We start from the raw sequence: 21,344 nt of genomic DNA, 5'->3' as shown, positions 1-21,344 counted from the left end.
GGGGGGGGGAGTTGTATTTTTTTTTTTAGCTGTAATCATTTTTCTGGGGAAGATTATAGTTTTGTATACAAGCACATAGCCCTCAGTCTGTGCCATGGTGCCTTCACGTGTTCTTGACTGGTACATGAAGCAACTTCTGTACAAAAGCAAACAATGCCCAGCTGCTTCATGTTCCTTTAAGGCTCAAAGCATTGACCATGAGATGTCTGTAATGAATGTCAATGAATCAAAAGTAGGTTTGCAACTTACAGATGTGCACACCTGAACATCACATATTCAAGACTGGTACAGCACAAACTGTCTGCAGTTTTTTATGCAATAATTCATAGCAAGAGGTGACATTTATCAGAGACTGTAAAACAAAATATTGCAAGCATGCTAATATTTTAAGCGTGCTTTATTTTAAGTAACAAAATCTTTAATTGGGTGTCCGTGCCCTTTATAAAGTTTATATGTCCGCTACCCGGCATTACAGTTTATGATACACATGGCCCAGCCCGACAAGGTCTCATTTATGTCAAATCCAGCCCTCATAACAAAAGAGTTCGACACCCCTGCCATAGAGGGCCATGCAGTACCTTCATTAATTGTTTCCTATATTTTTCTCCTGCCACCTGTTCAAGGAGTTCAGGGTGGCTTGTTTCCAGAGCCTGCTGCTGTAATAACTGCATGGCAGGCATCTTTTAAGAGGAGCGATTTGGGGCTTTCTAGTATCTTTGTTTTAAGCTGGGGATGTTTTAACTATTATTGTAAGATGCCTTGAATCAAGAGGAAATGTAAAATATAAATGTTTTAATTACGGTAATAAATAAAAATCAGTTATCCTCTGTCCATAATGTATTTAAAACATTGTAATGCTGCCTTTCCATCCAAATCGCAAGGTGGCAAACATAAGAAACATTAAAATATTTCCTGAAAGTGACAGACGCGCACACTGCAGCCCCAATGCTGCAGCCCCCTGCCCCCTGTAGCTCCTGCAAGTCGCCAGGCAACCCTTTTAAAAGTGTGCCTTTGGGATACTTTTTTATATTGCAGAGGTTCTAGCATAGCAAAAAATAGTGTCCTCAAAAATCTTGAGCTTGTAAAGGTGCTCCCACTTGAAGCAGGGCCTGGCATAGTTTGAAATATTTTTCCAGTGTTTTTTTTTTTTTTTGTAGAAAAAGCTCAGGAGGAGCTCATTTGCATATTGGACCACACTGCCTGGCCTGGGAGCAGTTGGCTGCCGCATGGCGGGTCAGGCCAGTCACAGCCCTAGCCAGCCTAGGTGGAGTTCTGTTCCTTTGGGCTCTGGCAGAGAAAAAGCCCTGTATAAGGCTATGAGAGGTCTTAACTTAAAAGTGTAGAGTCCTCTAGCTGAGTCATGGGACAACATCAACTTGATGCACAGGATGCTCTGCTTTGGATAGGTTTGCCATATTTTGAAAAGCAAAAGAGACGACATACTTCCAGTGGTGACTATGATAAATATCAGTTTAAATACCTGTACTGTTTAAACTGTGATAATTGCTACTAAGAGTATTCCTAATATTCCAGCCCCAAAAGAGGACATTTTCATCAGTTTTTTTTTTTTTAAGAGCCCAAAAGAGGGGGCACACACACGCAGACATGTCCTTCTAAAAAGAAAACATCTGGTAATCCTAGCTTTGAGGCACTTTAGGTGAGGCTTAGCTGGCCTAGCAATTTTTATGCAGTCTGCACTAGGACTTGCTTAGCTGTTTTCAGAACGAGCATGAGTTTACTGAAATGTAGCAGCCCAGGATCTTGTTCTGGAAATGTTCTACCCAAACTGGGATCCAGGTTTTTGGGCTGAAATCAGTTGTGGGGTTTTATTTTACAAAACTGATTACCATGTGTAGCTTCCTCTGAGGTATCTGAGCTGGTTCCGGAGAATTATGAGACTTTTTAAAAAAAATTGAGTGCTTTTTTGTTATGTTGGTTTATTAAATGTATATTCTATGCAAATTGCTTTTATAACTCTTGTGGGGTGTCTGGATGTTTCACATACATCTATAGTTCTCAAAGTTAGAACTGGCTATTTAGACTTGGTGGAGAATAGGTATGCGTGTGTGTTTTTTTTCCTTTTAATTTGCTTGGAATCTGAAGAAAAACTTGTGCACTAGCAGTTAAACAATGGAGCATTTTTACAGCTAGTTGATATTTTACTTCTAAATGCTTCTCCTTACGTAGGTACTAGCTGCAGCTAATAATGTTCCAGTTGGGTATATGGTCTGTGAAGCTGCATATTTGTACCTTGCCATTCTCTTTATTCTGGAATTAAGCTATTATGCCATACCAGTACAGCTATTCAGCTTGTCCATGCCAGTCTTATGCCTGCCTTTGAGCTGAAACAAAATGCTTTTCATTCAGAAATATAATGTGTTATAGATGCATGTGTTGTTTATTTACTAACTTGCAGGATCCAAGATGCGATTATGGAGCAGTTTTTGGTGAACGGAAATCCTGTAAATGACTGTTTCTTTTGCCCAGTCATGTGCTAACTGAAGGCCCTTTGCAAGTCTATGCAGTAATACTTAATACAAGTTGTGCTTAAACATGACAGCATTTTTAGTGACTAATTTTGTCTTTATTTGTGTGCAGAGAATAGAAACCATACACAGAAACCCTTACCTAAAGCTCCATTTAACTCTACAGTAACCTTGCTGCAAGTATTACCTTTTGATCTTTGCAAAATTGTCACTGTTTGAACTGTTTGGTGCTAGGTGGTAAAATACACTTTCTGTGAGAGCTCTCTCAGCCCCACCTTCCTCACAGGGTGTTTGTTGTGAAGGAGGAAGGTAAAGGAGATTGTGAGCCACTCTGAGATTCAGAATGGAGGGTGCGATATAAATCCAAATCAATCATCATAATTTACAGCAGATTGTGGGAGGAGGGGCCAGATGGTGTTTGACATCCCCTCATCCAAAAGCTGATGAAACAGCTCCATTTTACAGGCTCTATGGAAATGCATAAGATTCTACAGGGCCCTGATCTCTATTGGGAGCTGATTCCACCAGGCTGGGGCCAGGGCTAAGAATGCTCTGGTCCTGGTTGAGGCTAGATGGATGTCTTTTGGGCCCGGGGATTTCCAATAATCATGGTCCAAAGAGTCAAGGCCTGTCAGGGCATATATGGGGATAGGCAGTCCCTCATCTAATCTTGGGAGGGGGGCTTCTTAAGTTAAAAGGGAAGTCACACAGCACTCCTGTTTAACAGGTCTTTGCTACCCATAGGTATGCTCCACTCCCATGCACTAAGCCAAGACTATCCAACACCAAAGAGGACGGCTTCCACAATTATATCGCTTGTACAGAAGGCAGAATTTCAGTCACTGTGGCTTTTCTCACTCCTGCAACATGGGAGAAGGCGAATCTGTTGAAATTCCTTCCTATGTACAATTATTCAAGGTCCTTTGGATTTGGCCACCCAAAAGCATCAGCAAGGGGGGGGGGGCAGGGGGCAGAGATAAAAAAAATAGCGTTGAAATCAGGAGCAAGGGGAACAAGCCATATTATTTGACTAAGCTGGATACAGAAAGCAATGAGACAGCCAAGTCTCAGGGTTGAAAGATTCACCTCATTCCAAAATTAGATTGCAGGCAAAGGAGAATTACTCTGGGCAAACCCAGTGATCAAAATAAAGATTACACAGCAGGCACAGAGCTCAAAAGGCTATTAGACAGAATATACAACTAGCAACCATAACCACCAGAACCTTGGATATGGAAAAACAGAAGTTAAAGGTGATGATTAAGCAACAAGCCAACACCACCCTGGAATATTAAGCAGGATTCCACTTCAGAGAAATGTTTACTTGAGCAGAATATCATTACAGCTTGCAACTATATTCCGTCCACATCGTTCATGAGCTCTAATGCACACAGCTCTGCATCCACAGGATGTACTAACTGCTGGCATAATACCAGGCTGAGTATAACTGACAGTAAACTTTATAAAAATGTTACTTCAAGTGCTTTGGCTTTAGTCAAGTGAAACGCTAAATTAAAATATGGTATTAAAAAGCACATTTGATTATCAAAGAGAGCTGCGTTGTTAATACCCTTCATGTTTCACAAGTGGGGACATCAAAAGCCTTCCTGCATAACTGCCCCTATGCAGTAGCACTACAGTCAAACGACCGGTCCCTGATCTTCCAAGAGGCCAGACCCATGGTATCAAGAGTGCTGTTGCCATATTTAATGTGCTGACCTGTAACCAGTGCAACCAGAGTGCTCCTTTGCCCTGTAGTAACTTTTCTCTATTTCAGTTACCGCTATCTATCCCGCTCTTCTTTGTAACCATTATGTAATCATTCTTCCCTGTGCCTAGACACTTCAAGGCCTAAGAGTCTCGTTCACAGCAATTAGTTTGCACCTGCAGACTAGGGGCCATCTGGGAAAGACTTTGGGGGTGGGAATGCTTTTGGCACCTAATGCTTGAATCATGTAACGGTCACTTTCAGGATATATGTATGGGGCAAATGCCTGCCTAAGCCAGTTTTAGCAACACATGTCTACCATCCTCAGATAAAGCGATTTTTTGCAACCACTCGAATCATTTTATGAGGAAGAACTTAGAGCAATTGATACGTGGTCCATAAGGGCTGCTGCAGGCAGTTTTCATAAGGCCACTCCTGACCAGCTTGGGCAAGAGCATAACTGGTATTCATGCATATGCTACTCGGTGATTATTTTCCCAACAGCTTGGATACCTAGAAGTCTAAGCCAAGCTGTTTGGATGAGAACTCTTGCTAAGTAAGAACAGTGTTACATACTCAAGGACAGAACAAAAAAACCTTACTAAAGCAGTTTTGCTAGCATACATGAAACTATTATTGCTGTTTAACAGGCTTGCCTGAAGATTTTGAGAGATGTATCCACTACACCCTTTAGCTGATTCTTTCACTTCACTCTTCTGACCAGTATCTCCTTTAGCAGATAATAGTGGTGCAACTTCAAGTAACCATTTCCTTCCTCTCTCCTCTACCCGCAGCTCTTATTCCTCCTTGAATGCCTGTTTTCGTTTTTCTCTGCTGTGCAGGGTGTCACTCTCCTTTCTAATATTAGCAGAACTGCCTACAGAAAAGCATAGTTGTATTTATTAAAACAAATATGCTCTGCCTTCCCCCTTCAACTAGTCTGAAGGCTGTTTGCAGAAGAGCAGCTTAAAAGATTCATTCAAAAAACATTTGAAAGACACAGCAGTAAGACAAACCATTCACAACAACTTGACAGCAAAAAAACCCCTACAAACTTTATAATATAGTCAAATACTATAATCAAGCTCCTTTATCTACACAGCCTTTTAGATTTATTATTTTTAATATTAGTTGCCTTCCTCAAGGCGACTGTTCCATAGGGTCTTGTCTATCATCAGAGGGAATAAAGCCTTTAAGCAGAATGGGGCAGATCTTACAAACCACCCAAATAGAACACATAATGGGAACCACTGGGAAGATTAATACAAATCCATACAAAGAGAGGCTATCCTCTCACTAGGTGGTAAGAAGCAGCTCTTTGGATTAAGCCTGGAAACAAACAGCCAACCTTGGAGGTATTTTAACAAATGGGTAATATGTTAAAATTGGACTAGTTCCAGTCAACAACTGAGTTGCAACATTCTGCGCTAGTTTAACTTGTTTCCAAGTTGTCCTCCTGGGCAGGCCCCACACAGAACACACAGCAGTAATCCAGTCTCAATGTTACAGTAACACAGATCTGTGTGGCTATGTCAGCTGAATCTAAAAGAAACAACCAATTCTGCAGCTCTTTCTAACTAAGGAGCAAGGGCATCCTTAATTATCTTCTCGTCCAGTAAGAGGGCTAGAAGCTTCAGAGTCTGCCAAAGAATTACACTCCATAAAGGCACAATTCTTTTTCAGCTCAACCAATTAGCCACTTAACCACGATGTTCTGGCACTGGCTGGGTCAAGACAGCTTCTTCTGGAGGTTTATTTAAGCAAATACAGAACTGAGCATTATTAGAAGCCAGAATGAAAACAGTTAAAGGCAGATGTGTGAACCAGGAAACCTTGAAGCTATTCCACCAGCACCTTCTCAATTACTTTTCTCAAGAAGGAACAGTTGAATACAAGCCTTTAATTTGCCAGTTCCTCCTTATCCGCAGAGGGATTCTTCAATAACAAGTGTTGCCACCAACTCCTGCATAGGTTTTTGGAGAGGTCTACCCTACTATGAAGATTGTTTTACGATTTTAAGTCAGTGGTGCTCACATCATGATTTATAGAGATCCACTCTGCTATTACCATCAACCACAAGAGCCACATGAATACTGCATGCCCCACATGCCACCATCACCAAACCCACACATACAATAATATAACTATTAACATTGAACATTAAAACATTAACCTATAAGCTTAACTACCAGAGTCCCTCTAAGCATATAAGGTTGTCTTTTAATACACCGCTGCTGAATCTTAGCCAGCCTATATATATATCTGGAGTGAGGGAAAGGGCTTCCTTCTCTGCCTTCTTGCTTTCTCCTCAGCATCAGACCCAGTAGTTCAGACGAGAGAATGAGACTGCCAAGGTGGCCAGAGGAATGCCTGCTAAGAAGCAGACTGAAATAATCAGAACCCTTATGTGGCCAGCTTGCTGCTTTCCTTGGTGGCTTGTGGTCTTGGTGGTTTTACTCTTCTCTGCAGCCACCTCTCTCTCCTCCAAACAGCAGCCTGAATGCTGGGATGAGAAGACAGAGGCTGTGGATAAGGGTGGGGGGCTATTGAAAAGCATGGACCCTTTTGCATCACAGCTCAGTTTTCGTGTCCCCTTCTTGCATGCCCAGGGAAATGAAGTTGGTCACTTTGGGGTCAGCGGCAATATTTTTCCAGGTCAGTTTTGCAAGGGATCAGGGAGAGGGTTTTTTTTTTTTGCCATTTTCTGGGCTTGGAGCAGGGATCACTGGGTATGTGTGTGGGGTATTTGTGAATTCCCTGGATTGTGCCGGGGGTTGGGCTAGATGGCCCTGGAGGTTTCTTCCAACTCTATAATTCTATTATTCTAGTCCATTCTTGGCCCTCTACTTAGGGAGGCTTGCAGTTTACTTGTCCTCTAGTCCCTGCAGATTCAATCCTAGCAAGTGTTCAGAAAGACCTCTCGTGCCAAGGAAAATACAGGGCCAATTTCAGTCACAATAAATGATAGTGACCTAGAAAAATAAATGATCCAATTTGAAGTTTGTGTGTGTGTGTGAGAATATGTTTTTAGATCCAGGGAGATGAGTGAATAAAGAATTCTGGTGTCAAAGGTAAATACACATTTTCCATGAAAGCTCCAATGTTAGAAAGTGTTGAATACATTTTCTCAGTGGTGGAATCGGACAGGCTGTCCTAATATATATACATTTATGCTACATCTATTCATGTCCTGGTGACTATGATACTCAATTTTTATGCCAGCTGATCTAACATTCACAATTTTATCCCACCCTCCCTTATAAGTCTTTATGGCAGTAAATACAATTCACTCCTCCCAGTTTTACTCTCAAAAGCTTAAGCTGAACAGACTGCTCAAGGAAACACCCCAAAGTCTTGTTTATGAGGGTTTAAACTCTAATCTCCCTGGTCTAAGAATCAGTCCTCCTTTCATGTATATGTCTAGCAGCTTATCTCTCACATCTGTAGCTTTTTCAAAAACTGGTGACATGGCAGCAGTTTACTGAATTGGGCAAATGAGATATAGGCTACAGATTTTCCATTGCCCATCTGCAGAATGTCCATCCAATTTCTAGCTTCTGCTTTTTAAGATCTTCAGTACTAGATGCCATGAAACTGCCTCCTGGAATATTAAGGTGGGATCTCCATATAACCAAATGTTAGGGGATCCAACTAAAGTTCGGAAATAATTGAAGTTGACATTTGTTCCAATGAGAACTCGAGTGAAGTTTGATTCCTCTTGACATTTCCTCTTCTCATCTTCACATTGTTTTCTATTTTAGTAACTAAACCAGTTCCAAATAAATATTAATAATATTTTCCCCAATTAAAACCCTGGACCAGGGGTGAGCAAAGCTGGACATTTATCTCTATATGCCTATCCACCCAAGTATCTGTTTTTGTCTCCCTCTCCCATAAAGAACTTCTAAAGTAGGAGTTCCCAGTAAACTGTACCCATTCTATCTAGGTTCTCATCTTTCTCTTTGGCACACTGACTCTCCCTGCAGCCTTCCAGATAGTGATAAGGTAGTATACCTTAGCCTTGACTATTGAATCGTATTTATATATGGTCAGTAAACCCCATTACCCCATCTTCTATCCCTCTCTGTTCATCTTTCTAAGCAACAGAAGAAACTGATGTATTATCCTTTCATTTGCTTCTGCTGCTAAGATCTTCATCCAGATAATAAACTACAAACCACCAGCCTCCGACACTCCTCTGAGATTGCCCTCAGTAGCAGGGACAAAACGAAGACAAAGAGACTATTAAGGGTGTTCTTTTAAGTGAAATGTTTAGATTCTGCTGAAATGGTTCCACTCACCTGGGAAACTTCTTATCCCAGGATTTATAGTGGGGGGAGGGGGCGGGGAGAGACACCCAGCACTCTTAAACAAAAGATGACTGCATAAGCTTCAAGGCGGCTAGTCCTGTATCCACTGCCAAGCTCATTAGACACACCCTGCAGCAGAAGAAAACTGTCACTCTTACCCCAAAGTGCTGATAAATCCATTTGTTGAGCCTTCTGCGTACAAAGAACAAATGTCTCCAATGTGCAAGAAGCTTGACATCTTGTCAGACATCTCTGGCTTGGTGGTCCTAAGGGAAAGAACAAAAACCCATCAATATTCACTGAGTAGAGATATTATCCAAGATATACTCTAAAAGTTGGTTCATTAGAATCAATGGAAACTTTGCCACTGGTTGTTGTCGGATGTATGTTTCAGCCAGAAAGAGTTTACAGCCCTGGATATCCTGCCTAGAGGAATGGAAAGCAGCTGAAAGGTAGTAGTCCTCCACAACAACAAACTAATTAAATCGCTTTTCCTACCAGGAAAACATGCATCTCCCTCAAGTATCTGGTTTTTGAAAAAAGCAATCCACAGACATCCATTAAATTCTGTTTTCTTCAACTGGCATAAGTGCATAGTGTTACTACCCATGACAACTCAAAATAGAAGGACTCAGCAGGGTTTCCTATCGCTGTTAAGATCCAGGAGTGAAAACAGAACTCTGTTTTTTGGACAAATGCAAATTTGAAGCAAAGGCTTGCTTGTATAATGTAATGGGGGGAGGTATCTTGCTAAGAAGCAAATGGTTCTTTTCTACTTACAAGACTGGGAGGTAATGAACAAACAAGTGGTGAAGAAAACAGACAGTACTGAAACCTCTCTGGTGACTGACAAAAAAGCAAGCAAGCCATAGAACAAAAAATACATTTGTGTGCCCCTTATGTTGCTAGGAATACCCAAAACAACAACAAGACAACCCCTGGATCTGAACCTCAGCTCAGGCAAAGCAGCACTGTGCAGTTGGCCAGATCCTGGAATCCAGTCATTGTTGTTTTGGGGGGTTTCTAGCAATAGAAGGCCTGTAAACTGCATTCTCAGTTTTATGGCTTACTGATTTATTTTCTGTCAACCACCAGAGAGATTCAAATACGCTGTTTTCTTCACCACTTCTTTGTTCATTACCACCCAATCCCTTAGCCGAAAAGAACAATTTGCCTCTTGGCAATACAGAGGAGTATAGGTTGTATAATTTATCCTTTTAAAAAATGCATTCACACATGAGGGGGTAGATATTGACCACATGAAACAACCACTTCCTGGTTTACATCACACTCTAGTTGAATAAGAAGCTGCTGGTCCTAGAGCAGGCCTATACAGATAAAGAGCTGACTTCGTTCTCACACTCCACAGTTTGAATTAAATTCAGCAAGAGACAGACTAATCTGACATCCTGTGTCAGCAAAATGGCCCAGACACTGTGACATCAAGAGCAAGTGTCGCTTTTCTGCAATGGTCACATCTAGTTCCCATTTAACATTCCCTTGTAGGCACAGAAGTCAATTTGTCATTTATAAATGATTGGCAAAATGCTGTCCACAACTGAGGTCAAAGTACCAAGCATCCATGAACAATTTGGGGTCAAAGTACCAAATATACAAGATCAATCCATACAATCACATACACACGCCCCAGCATGGTCACATTATTTTCCATACTTGCAATGAGAGTCCAAACCACAAGCAGCAGCCTCCACAATTTGGGAGTGAATGAAAAGGGCTGCTGCCCCACTTTTTCTATCATGATGTGCAAATGCTGGAAAATAAATAGGAAAATCAAGGCAGATAAATTAGCAAGGAAACAGGAGTGTTAAATGTAGCACTAATTAAAATTAACATGGAAGCTCATGTAGCATTACAACCTCAAATCCAGTAAAATACTTTAGAGAGAGGGTTTATACTTTATATATTGTCTAACAATAGTCTTCAAATAATAAAATAAAACACAATAAATTGTTTTGACCATTGTTGTTCCTGTAAGAACATTCTGTATGGATTTCAGGAGAAAATTTGTATCATTTGCTTAATCATTTAACCTCACAGAGACCTGAAAGTAATTAAAGAATCTCAGTAACTAGCCTGTAGATCATACAAAGTATGATCAAATTCTTCACCACCACCTTTTCCTGCCTTTAAAGTAGAACACAAGTCAGATGCAGCAGTGTTCAGATATTTGAATGTTCAGATATGAAAATTGCTTCTCCAAGAGAGAACTAAATTGCAAGAAATTTTGCACTTACTGGAAAACCCAACTCTGACAGTGTAAACAGGATAAACGTTCCCATTTCACTGAATTCTAACGTGTCTGCTGAGAAAGCTATATATCACATTTATTAAACCAAATGCAGGATCAACCAAGGGTACTTGTTAAAAAATAGTACTAAGGGAACAAAGAGGAGTTTTAGAAGTGTCCATAATCTGCTTCAACAGCTGCTACAGCATGCTCTAAGCCTCAGGTTGGCCAAATCTCTACTCAGTCATTTGGTTTGGAGGATGACTTGCCCAGTCACTACCTCTCAACTCACAACTACCATTTTGAGGATAAAGCGGATAAAGGAAAAACTGTGTGTGTTAAGTCACTTCCAACTTATAGGTGACTCCATGAATTAATGACCCCCAAAACATCCTCCAAAACCTTGCTCAGGTCTTGCAAATTGAGATCCATAACTTCCGACTGATAAACAATTTTTTATTAGTAACATATGGTAGCAAAACTATATCTACAACTTATAAAGACTTAAAGAAAAGAAAAAAATTTCCTACCCCATATCTTACTTTTCCCCCACCCCTCCCCCCGTTACTTGACCCCCGCCAGTGTTATTTACTTAAAGGAAACAAATATTAGAGGTACCCTTAAATATTAAAAAACCAAAAGTTATATTCTTATTTTAAAAACTTAATCATTATCAAAGATTGTCCAATGTCCTTTTATTTTCCACTCTTTTTCTACGTATCTTCTGAACTTCTTCCACTCCATCTTAAAGAGTTCCAAATCATAGTCTCTTAATTTCATTGTTAGTTTGTCCATTTCACTCCATGACATAACTTTTTATAATCCAGTCCCATTTCTCTGGTATTTTTTCTTGCTTCCACAGCTGCGCATACAATCTCCTGGCAGCTGACAGCAAGTACCATATTAAAGTTCTGTCTTCTTTTGGAAATTTTTTCATTTGTAATCCCAGCAGAAAGTCTCTGCAACTTTATTGAATTCATATCCCAAAATCTTAGAGATCTCTTGCTGAATCATTTGCCAAAATATTTTAGCTCTTTCACAAGTCCACCACATATGGTAGAAAGAACCTTCATGCTTTTTACCTTTCCAACACCTATCTGGCATATTGTTGTTCATCTTTGCTAATTTTTTTTGGAGTCATATACCATCTATACATCATCATAAAACAGTTTTCTTTAATACTTTGACATGTTGCGAGTCTCATAGAGTTCTTCCACAAATATTCCCAAGATTCCATCTTTATTTCTTTATTTACATTAATTGCCCATTTTATCATTTGAGATTTCACTACTTCATCTTCTGTAGACCATTGTAAGAGTAATTTGTATACTTTTGAAATTAATTTCTCATTATCTCTGAGCAGAACTCTTTCCATTTCTGTTTGCTCTTTCCTTATTCCTTCAGTTTTAATATCATTCTCCACCAAACTTTTTATTTGTTGCATTTGAAACCAATATTTGTAACTCAGTTACTCAGTAACTGCAGTTCTTCTGCAGTTTTCAGTTCTATTTTTCCACTTTGTATTTTTAGTAGCTGATTGTATGATAGCCGTTTTTCTTTGGCCGTTTTAGCCGTTATCTTTATCACTTCAGCTGGCACTATCCACAAAGGTCTCCTCTCATCACCATATTTCTTATACTTTATCCATGTATTTAGTAGATTACTTCTTATCTCTCTCTCTCTCTCGGCTTGACTTCGCGAACGAAGATTTAAGAAGGGTGCAGTAGTCCACGTCTGCTGCAGGCTCGCTGGTGGCTGACAAGACCAATGCGGGACAGGCAGATCCGGCCACAGTGGCTGCAGGGAAAAGTCTGATTTGGGGTTGGTGCTGTAGCAGTGCAATTCTTCCTCAATCTCCTTTTGTCCTCAAGACCAGCTATGCGTGCGTTCTCAAAGGAAGAGACAGCCCGGTGGATGGTGTACCTCCATGCTTTGCGATCTGAGGCTAGGTCAGACCACTGGTGATGGTTGATGCGACAGGTGCCAAGGGATTTCTTCAAGGAGTCCTTGTACCTCTTCTTTGGTGCCCCTCTATTTCGATGGCCGGTGGAAAGTTCGCCATACAGAGCAATCTTGGGAAGGCGGTGGTTTTCCATCCTAGAAATATGCCCTGCCCAGCGCCGCTGCTTATAACCTCCGCCCTCTTGAGGACTTCAGTGTTGGTCACAAAGTCACTCCAGTGGATGTTGAGCATGGTGCGAAGGCAGCGCTGATGAAAGCGCTCAAGGAGTTGCAGGTGATGACGGTATAAAACCCACGATTCGGAGCCGTAGATGAGGGTTGTCATCACAACCGCTTTGTAAACATTGATCTTTGTGCCTTTTTTCAGATGCTTGTTGCTCCACACTCTTTTGTGCAGTCGGCCAAATGCACGGTTTGCCTTTGCCAGCCTGTTGTCAATCTCCTTGTCGATCTTGGCATCTGAGGAGATGATGCACCCCAGGTAGCTGAACTGCTGGACTGTCTTCAGAACTGATTCACCCACAGTGATGCAGGGAGGGTGATAATCTTCCTGGGGTGCAGGCTCATGGAGAACTTCTGTCTTCTTCAGACTAACTTCTAGGCCGAATAGCTTGGCAGCCTCTGCAAAGCAGGACGTCATATGCTGCAGAGCTGATACCGAGTGGGAGACGAGTGCAGCATCATCAGCAAACAGTAGCTCTCGGATAAGTTTTTCCATTGTCTTGGAGTGAGCCTTTAGTCGCCTCAGGTTGAACAGGCTGCCATCAGTGTGATAGCGGATGTAGACACCATCGTCATCATCTAGATCTACTGCGGCTCTTTGAAGCATCATGCTAAAGAAGATCGTAAAGAAAGTTGGCGCGAGAACGCAGCCTTGCTTTACACCTGTGCCTATTGGGAAGGGCTCCGAGAGGTCATTGCAGTGTCTGACTTGGCCTCGCTGGTCTTCATGTAGCTGGATGATCATGCTGAGGAACCTTGGGGGACATCCTAAACGTTCCAAGATTTGCCACAGGCCTTTCCTGCTAACAGTATCGAAAGCTTTGGTAAGGTCGACAAAAGTCACATATAGACCCTTGTTCTGTTCCCTGCATTTCTCTTGGAGCTGCCTGAGAACAAATACCATGTCGGTGGTGCTCCTGTTAGCTCTGAAGCTGCACTGGCTCTCTGGGAGGAGTTCTTCTGCAATGGTGGACACCAGTCTGTTCAGGAGTATTCTGGCAAGGATTTTGCCTGCGATGGAGAGCAGGGTTATCCCCCGGTAGTTGGAGCAGTCTGACTTTTCCCCTTTGTTCTTGTGTAGAGTGATGATGATTGCATCGCGAAAGTCCTGTGGTAGTTTGCCTTGTTCCCAGCAGGTGACAAGTACTTTGTGAAGTGTGCTATGTAGTACTGTGCCCCCATGCTTCCAGATCTCTGGTGAGATTCCATCAACTCCCGCTGCCTTGCCACTTTTCAGTTGCTTGATGGCTTTAACAGTCTCTTCTAGGGTGGGGATCTCATCCAACTCTGTTTTCACTGGTTGAAGTGGGGTGAGGTGGATTGCTGAATCTTGAACTACCCTGTTGGCACTGAAGAGAACCTGAAAATACTCCGACCACCGGTTCAGTACGGATGCCTTGTCTGTGAGGAGCACTTGGCCATCTGCACTACGCAAGGGACTCTGAGCCTGATATGATGGGCCATATACTGCCTTCAGGGCTTTGTAGAACCCTCTTAAATCACCAGTGTCTGCACACAGCTGGGTTCTCTTTGCAAGCTTGGTCCACCACTCGTTCTGAATGTCTCGAAGCTTGCGCTGGAGGTTGCTACATGCAGCACGAAAGATTGCTTTTTTCCCGGGACAGGAGGGCTGAGCAAGATGTGCTTGGTAGGCAGATCTCTTTTTCGCTAGTAATTCTTGGGTCTCTTGATTGTTCTCGTCAAACAAGTCCTTGTTCTTCCTTGTGGAGAACCCGAGGACTTCTTCAGAGATCAACAGGATGGTAGTTTTTAGGTGTTCCCAGAGTGCTTCTGGAGAAGGGTCTGTGGGGCAACTGGGGTCCTCAATTCTTGACTGGAGTTTTGCCTGGAAGGCAGCTTTAACTTCGGCTGACTGAAGGCTGCCAACCTGAAGCTTCCTCCGAGGGATACCTCCTCTCCTGGGTGTGGGTTTAAAGTGAAGACGGAGATTGCAGCGTACAAGACGATGATCCGTATGACATTCCGCACTGGGCATTACTCGGGTGTGTAAGACATCTCGAAGGTCTCTCTGGCGCACCAGAATGTAGTCGATAAGGTGCCAGTGCTTGGACCGTGGGTGCATCCAGGTTGTCTTCAGGCTTTTCTTCTGCTGAAAGATAGTGTTGGTGATGGTGAGCTGGTGCTCCGTGCAGAATTCTAGCAGGAGGCGCCCGTTATCATTGCAGTTGCCAATGCCGTGTTTGCCAAGTACTCCTTTCTAGGCTTCCGAGTCTTTACCTACTCTGGCATTGAAGTAGCCAAGGATGATCACCTTGTCCTCTGAAGGGGTCTTCCGTACGAGGTTGCATAGATCAGCATAGAACTTGTTCTTTTCTGCAGGATCTGCTTGAAGGGTTGGGGCATACACACTGAAGAGTGTTGCATGCTGCTTGTTTTGAAGTGGGAGGCGCATGGACATGATGCAATCCGAGTGACCTGTTGGCAGGTTTTCGAGTTTGGAGGCAATGGAGTTCCTGACCATGAAGCCAACGCCAGAAAGGCGGCTCTCAGCCTTTGACTTACCCGACCAGTAGAGGGTATAGCCAGCACCTTGTTCTTGAAGACTACCTTCCTCAGGGAAACGGACCTCACTGAGAGCTGCTATGTCAATATTCAACCTGAGAAGTTCGTGGGCAACTAGAGCAGAGTGTCGTTCAGGGCGACCACTGTCTACTGTGTCAAGCATGGTTCTGATGTTCCAACACGCAAGCTTTAGTCTTTGCACACTTTGTGAGGCAGGTGCATGCCTTTTCTTTGTTATTTTTCGACCGCAAGTAAGGATGCCCATTGACCGCGGCTAGCCAACTGGGGTGGGGGAGACGAGCTTTGTTTAGGCCACCTTTTCTAGGCCCCTCTCCGTGTGGAGCAAGCAGTTCTGTCCCTAGATAAGGCTGCTTGGTCATTCAGGGTGCTGCCGAAAAATGCTTTCGTCTCCGGGTCAGCATCAGGCGACCAATACCCTGAACTGCCTACATGCAGGATCGGGACTGCGGCTTTCAGTCGCATCTTCCACCTGCCGTTTCACCCCTTGCCCATCGCTGCAGGACTTGGTGTGTTGTGGGTTGTGGATGTGCCGTTCAGGCCTGCGCAGAGGAATTTTTAGGTGAAGCACAGTGTGCGCGGTACTGGCTCCACGCTTTCACCTTGGGGTCATCTGCCATGGCCCAGTAAGCCGGCACGCCGGCAGCGAGTCCTCCAGGTGGTAGGTGTTACATTAACGAGCTCTATCTGCCCGGGTTTGATGTTAGTTTTCCTTCTCTTGGCTGGCGAGGTTGGTGAGCCCAGCCTGCCCATCCGGTTATACCGCCGGACATTCAGTCGCACCATGACATGGCAAACTCTGTGAGAAACGGGGGGGACCAGCGGGAAGGTGTTGCCACGGATGCAGTAATGCAGGAGAGGCCATTGCAGTGACCATCTGCCAGGCATAGCCGGACAGTGACCATGCGGCGTTCACTACACCGGGAAAGGAGAGGCTATGTATTGTGCATACACTTTCCCTGGGGGGGGCAGGATACCCAAGAGGGAGCCCACCCCCTCCCCCCCCCCCCACGTCTTATATAATGGTGAGAGAAAAGGCCATCCATCTTCTTTTTTCCATAATATAAGTATGCATGCCAGCCAAATTTTTCCCCATGGCCTTCCAACACTAAAAGTTTTTTATTTAACAACGTTATCCATTCTTTCATCCATACTAAACAAACTGCTTCATGATACAATTTTAAATCTGGTAATTGGAATCCACCTCTCTTTTGTATCTGTCAAAATTTTCATTTTAATCCTTGGTTTCTTCCCAGCCCACACAAATTCTGAAATTTTCCTTCGCCATTTATCGAACTGTTTGGCATCTTTCACAATGGGAATAGTTTGAAACAAATACATTATCCTTGGTAGAATATTCATTTTTATTGCAGCTATTCTGCCCAACAATGACAAATTGAGCTTGTTCCATTTTAGCATATCTTCCTCCATTCTACGCCATAACTTCTCATAATTATTTTTAAACAAATCAATTTTTTCATTGTTATCGTCACCCCTAGGTACTTTACCTTGGAAGTAACTTCACAGCCCGTTAGTCTTTGAATTCTTGTTGTCTATTTATCTGCATATTCTTGCACAAAATTTTAGATTTTTCTTTATTTATATAAAGTCCCGCCAACAAAGGTGTAACTTGTATGGGGTTTTCATTTATAAACATTATGTCATCAGCAAATGCTCTATACTTGTAAGTATATCCTTTTATTTGTAGTCCTTCTAGATCTTTTTCTTCTTGAATCTGGATCAATAAAATTTCAAGAGTCATTATAAACAACAATGGTGAAAGCAGGCAGCCATGTCTAGTACCTTTACTGATTTTCATTTCGTCTGTAAGATCTGCATTAATACACAACCTTGCCCTTTGTTCAGAATATATTGCTTTTATCGTTCTTATAAAGCTTTCTCCAAGCTCCATCTTATCCATTACTGCAAACATAAAGTCCCAATTTAAATTGTCAAATGCTTTCTCTGCATCTGCAAAGAATAATGCTGCTTCTTTTTCTGGATGTCTTTCGTAATATTCTACAATATTTACAACAGTCCTAATATTGTCTCTTATTTGTCTTTTGGGAAGAAAACCAGCTTGATCTTCCTTTATAAAATTCATCAAATGTTGTTTAAGTCGTTCTGCCAGAATTCTTGTAAATATTTTGTAATCATTATTCAAAAGCGAAATTGGTCTGTAGTTTTTCACATTTGTGGCATCTCTATCTTCTTTAGGTATCAAGGAAATAACAGCTTCTTTCCATGTATTTGGTACATTCCCTTTTATTCTTATTATATTCATCAACTTCTGCAATTTTGGTATTAATTCATCCTTAAAAGTTTTAAAATATTTAGCTGTATACCCATCTGGCCCGGGAGCTTTCTCATTTTTCATTGTGTTGATTGCTGCTTCAATTTCTATTTTTTTCAATTGGGTCATTCAAAACTTCTCATATTTTCAGTTAGGGGCTCAATTTTTAATTTTTGTAGATATTCATCTACCTTCTCTCTCTTTACTTCAGCACCTTTAAACAGCTTGGCATAGTACTTAAAAAATTCTCTTTTTATTCCCTCTTGAGTAACTACTTCTCTTCCATCTATCACTATTCTACTAATTATTTTATTTTCTCTCTTTTTCTTCAATTGCCACACCAAATACTTTCCCATCTTATTTGCTCCTTCAAACGATTTCTGCTGAAGCCTTTTCAGATTCCATTCCACTTCTTTGTTTAACAAATGTCTCAATTGAGTTTGTAATATTGAAATTTCCCTTAGAATTTTCTTTTTCCCTGGTCTTTTTCTCAGCTCCCCTTCTTTTTTCTTTATTTCATTTTGAATGTCCAATAATTGTTTTTCTTTTTTCCTTTTGTCTTTGTTGTTCAAAGTAATCAACAACCCTCTCATTACTGCTTTATAAGCATCCCAGACCATCTGAAAGTCAGTATCTTCTTTATCATTCACTTGGAAAAAAGCCTTAGTTTTTTTTTCTAGAAATGTCACTGTTTCTTTGTTCTGTAGCAGATCTTCAGTCTCCATCTCCTCAATCTTTTAGACAATTTTGTAATCCACATTATTGGGTATGATCAGCCCCAATTTTAGGTAAAATCTCTGTCTTCCTTGTTATGAGATCCATAACTTGATTGGTTGAGTCAATCCACCTCATGTTGGGTCTTCTTCCTTTTTTTCTGTTGCCTTGTACAATTCCTGTACAATGCCGTAAACTCCTTTCAACACATACAGAATACAAGTGCAACATTTAAAAGAGATCCCTGGGATTTAAACAATGGAGCTCAAGGTCAGAGACTAGTAGGTTACCTAGCATGATATATGCTGAAATCTTCAAGTCCTCTTCATGAGAGGTCAAGGGGAAAACAATGTGCAACATCAGGCCTGACAAACAGCATGAAGTCCCTGGATTAGATAGGCCTAAATTAGATAGACGCAGAGTGGTAAAGCTGCAGTACTGCGGTCCTAACCTCTGCTCACAACCTGAGTTCGATCCTGAGAGAAGCTGGGTTTCAGGTAGCTGGTTTAAGGTTGACTCAGCCTTCCATCCTTCCAAGGTCGGTAAAATGAGTACCCAGCTTGTTGGGGGGAAAGTGTAGATGACTGGGGAAGGCAATGGCAATAAAAAGTCTGCCATGAAAAAAACATCATGATGCGACATCACCCCAGAGTCAGAAACGACTGGTGCCTGCCCAGAGGACTACCTTTACCTTCTTACCTTTTTAAACTCTGGAAGCCTGGCCACCTAGTCTAATTGGAGCAATATGTACAGATTCTAGCTCAAGTCTTTTCTGTGACCTCAGCTATTTCAACCCTAGAACCAGCTTCTGCAGGTGATCTTAGAAACTCTGGGTTGGAGAACACATACCCCAGACAGAATTCACGCATGAATGACCATGCTCCTACTATCACCTCTGCCAGCTTTCTAATATAAGGAAGGGGGGGCCTTTTACCCCTAAATTATAAAAAGAATATCAAAGTGTGGCTTTCGGTTACCCTAAATGACTACTTTGATCAAAGGAAGAGCAGGTCATCTACTCGCTCCAGCTTCGCAGAAATTCTGAGGTTTCCTTCTACTCAAAAAGTTCTTAAAGTTGGGAAATTACGTGAGTGTAGCATTCACCCAACCACATAGAACAAGCATGTACACAGCCAGCTCCCCTTACAGTTACAGCTGTCACACTGGAGGTCAAAGAGGTGGTCACACTGATTAGGTCTCAACATCTTCTGAAAAGGGTCACACTCCCATCGGAAGAGCAGGTTCACAACTTGGGAGTCCTTTTGGACCTAACTTTGCTCCTTCTTGCTCAGATGGCAGCTGTGGCTAAGGATAGCAGCAGAAGACCATTATTTAGGAGAACAAAGATTTTGCTGTACACAAATGTGAGAAGAACCACAGCTCAGTGGTAGAGCCTGCCTACAGAAAGTTCCAGACTCAATACCCAGCATCTCCATTTACACAAACAAAGGCAAAAAGCATGGAGAACCATTGCCAGTCAGAGCAGAAAATACTGAGCTAAGGGAACTAATGGACTGACTCAATATAAGTTAGCTTCATATATCACATTAAATAGACTTTATGGAAAGGAGGCAAGTGGTAGTTAATAATGCATTACCTGCTTAATAAAAGCTGGCCACGTCTGTTGTTGTGAGAACAACCAAGCTTGTCTATAATCCTCTTCAGATCCTCTTGACACCTTTCTTTGACAGCCAAGTTCATTAATACCTCACTTCCACCACTGCTTCTTTATCACCTTACCAAAGCCCTGTTTCTGATACAGAGTGTCCTGCTTCAATTCTCCTGTGATACAATCCTTATCTATCATTAAAAACTAATTCAGAAGCAGTTGTATGGAGGAGGAACATCTGTACTGCTAATGTGAACAAAATAAAGCCCATCTCCGTATAGCAGAGGATAACTCTTGCCAAATGGTAGAATGTTTGCTTTTCCTTGAGGCCTATTATGCCCTTAAAAACTCTGGAAATGTTACTGGTAATCTGATTCATCCCAACTCAAACCTGCCAGGAGAGATCAACTGAAGAAAAAAAATACACAAATGGACTCATCCAGCCCTGCTCTTGGCCAGGCAGAGACAGGGTTCAGGGAGTGACCTGGCATGGCTACACTGATGGATTCTGTTTGTTGCTGGGATGAAAGGGGCAGGCTTCTTTAACCATTGACAGTCTTTAGTCTATACCAGTGTTTCCCATTTGCAGGGTCGTGACCCAGTACTGGGCCATGGAAGCCTCACTACTGGGTCACAAGAAAAGCCAAAACTAGCCCCGCCCCCAGCAAAGCTAGCCACGCCCCATCTCTGTGTTGTACAGAGAGGAACTAGGCTGCCTCTCCTTCCTTCTCCCCCGCTCCCAGTGTTTGAGAGAAAAGCTGGCATCCACTGGCACTTTAGACCCATGAAGTGTTCTTCAAGGTATGAGCTTTCATGTGCCTTGCAGCATGTTCTTTTGGGGAGATTTCACTGGGAGGCCTGGGCGGCAAAGAAGGGTGCAAGAGGGACAGGGAGTGGGCATTCCAGTAGCTATTTTTTTTACCAAACGACCCCTGGGCAGAATTTTTGCTGGCTGGGGTCATCTGATGGTGAGGAAGGCTTTTTTTTTCTTTGCCCCCCCCTTCTTTGGAGAGCCAGTTTGGTGTAGTGGTTAAGTGTGTGGAGAACTGGGCTTGATTCCCCACTCCTCCACTTGCACCTGCTAGCATGGCCTTGGGTCAGCCATAGCTCTGGCAGAGGTTGTCCCTGAAAGGGCAGCTGCTGTGAGAGCCCTCTCCAGCCCCACCCACCTCACAGGGTGTCTGTTGTGGGAGAGGAAGGTAAAGGAGATTGTGAGCCACTCTGAGACTCTTCGGAGTGGAGGGCGGGATA

General features: G+C 42.4%; 1 protein-coding gene across 6 annotated transcripts in view; it reads right to left on the bottom strand.

Annotated features, from left to right (window-relative positions):
• Nucleotides 1–21,344, bottom strand: part of ITPR1 (inositol 1,4,5-trisphosphate receptor type 1) — a 353,195-nt gene that overhangs the window by 296,572 nt on the left and 35,279 nt on the right. For all 6 annotated transcript variants that reach the window (XM_060239586.1, XM_060239588.1, XM_060239587.1 and 3 more), the window contains exon 2: nucleotides 8,663–8,770. In XM_060239586.1, the coding sequence (XP_060095569.1) occupies nucleotides 8,663–8,754 (92 nt within the window). In that variant the 5' untranslated portion in view covers nucleotides 8,755–8,770. The remainder of the gene's footprint in view (nucleotides 1–8,662; nucleotides 8,771–21,344) is intronic.

This window comes from Heteronotia binoei, chromosome 5, assembly GCF_032191835.1.
Source record: "Heteronotia binoei isolate CCM8104 ecotype False Entrance Well chromosome 5, APGP_CSIRO_Hbin_v1, whole genome shotgun sequence".
Classification (NCBI taxonomy): domain Eukaryota; kingdom Metazoa; phylum Chordata; class Lepidosauria; order Squamata; family Gekkonidae; genus Heteronotia; species Heteronotia binoei.
The sequence above is the reverse complement of the archived record's forward strand: the minus strand, read 5'-3'. Positions and strand labels throughout refer to the sequence as shown.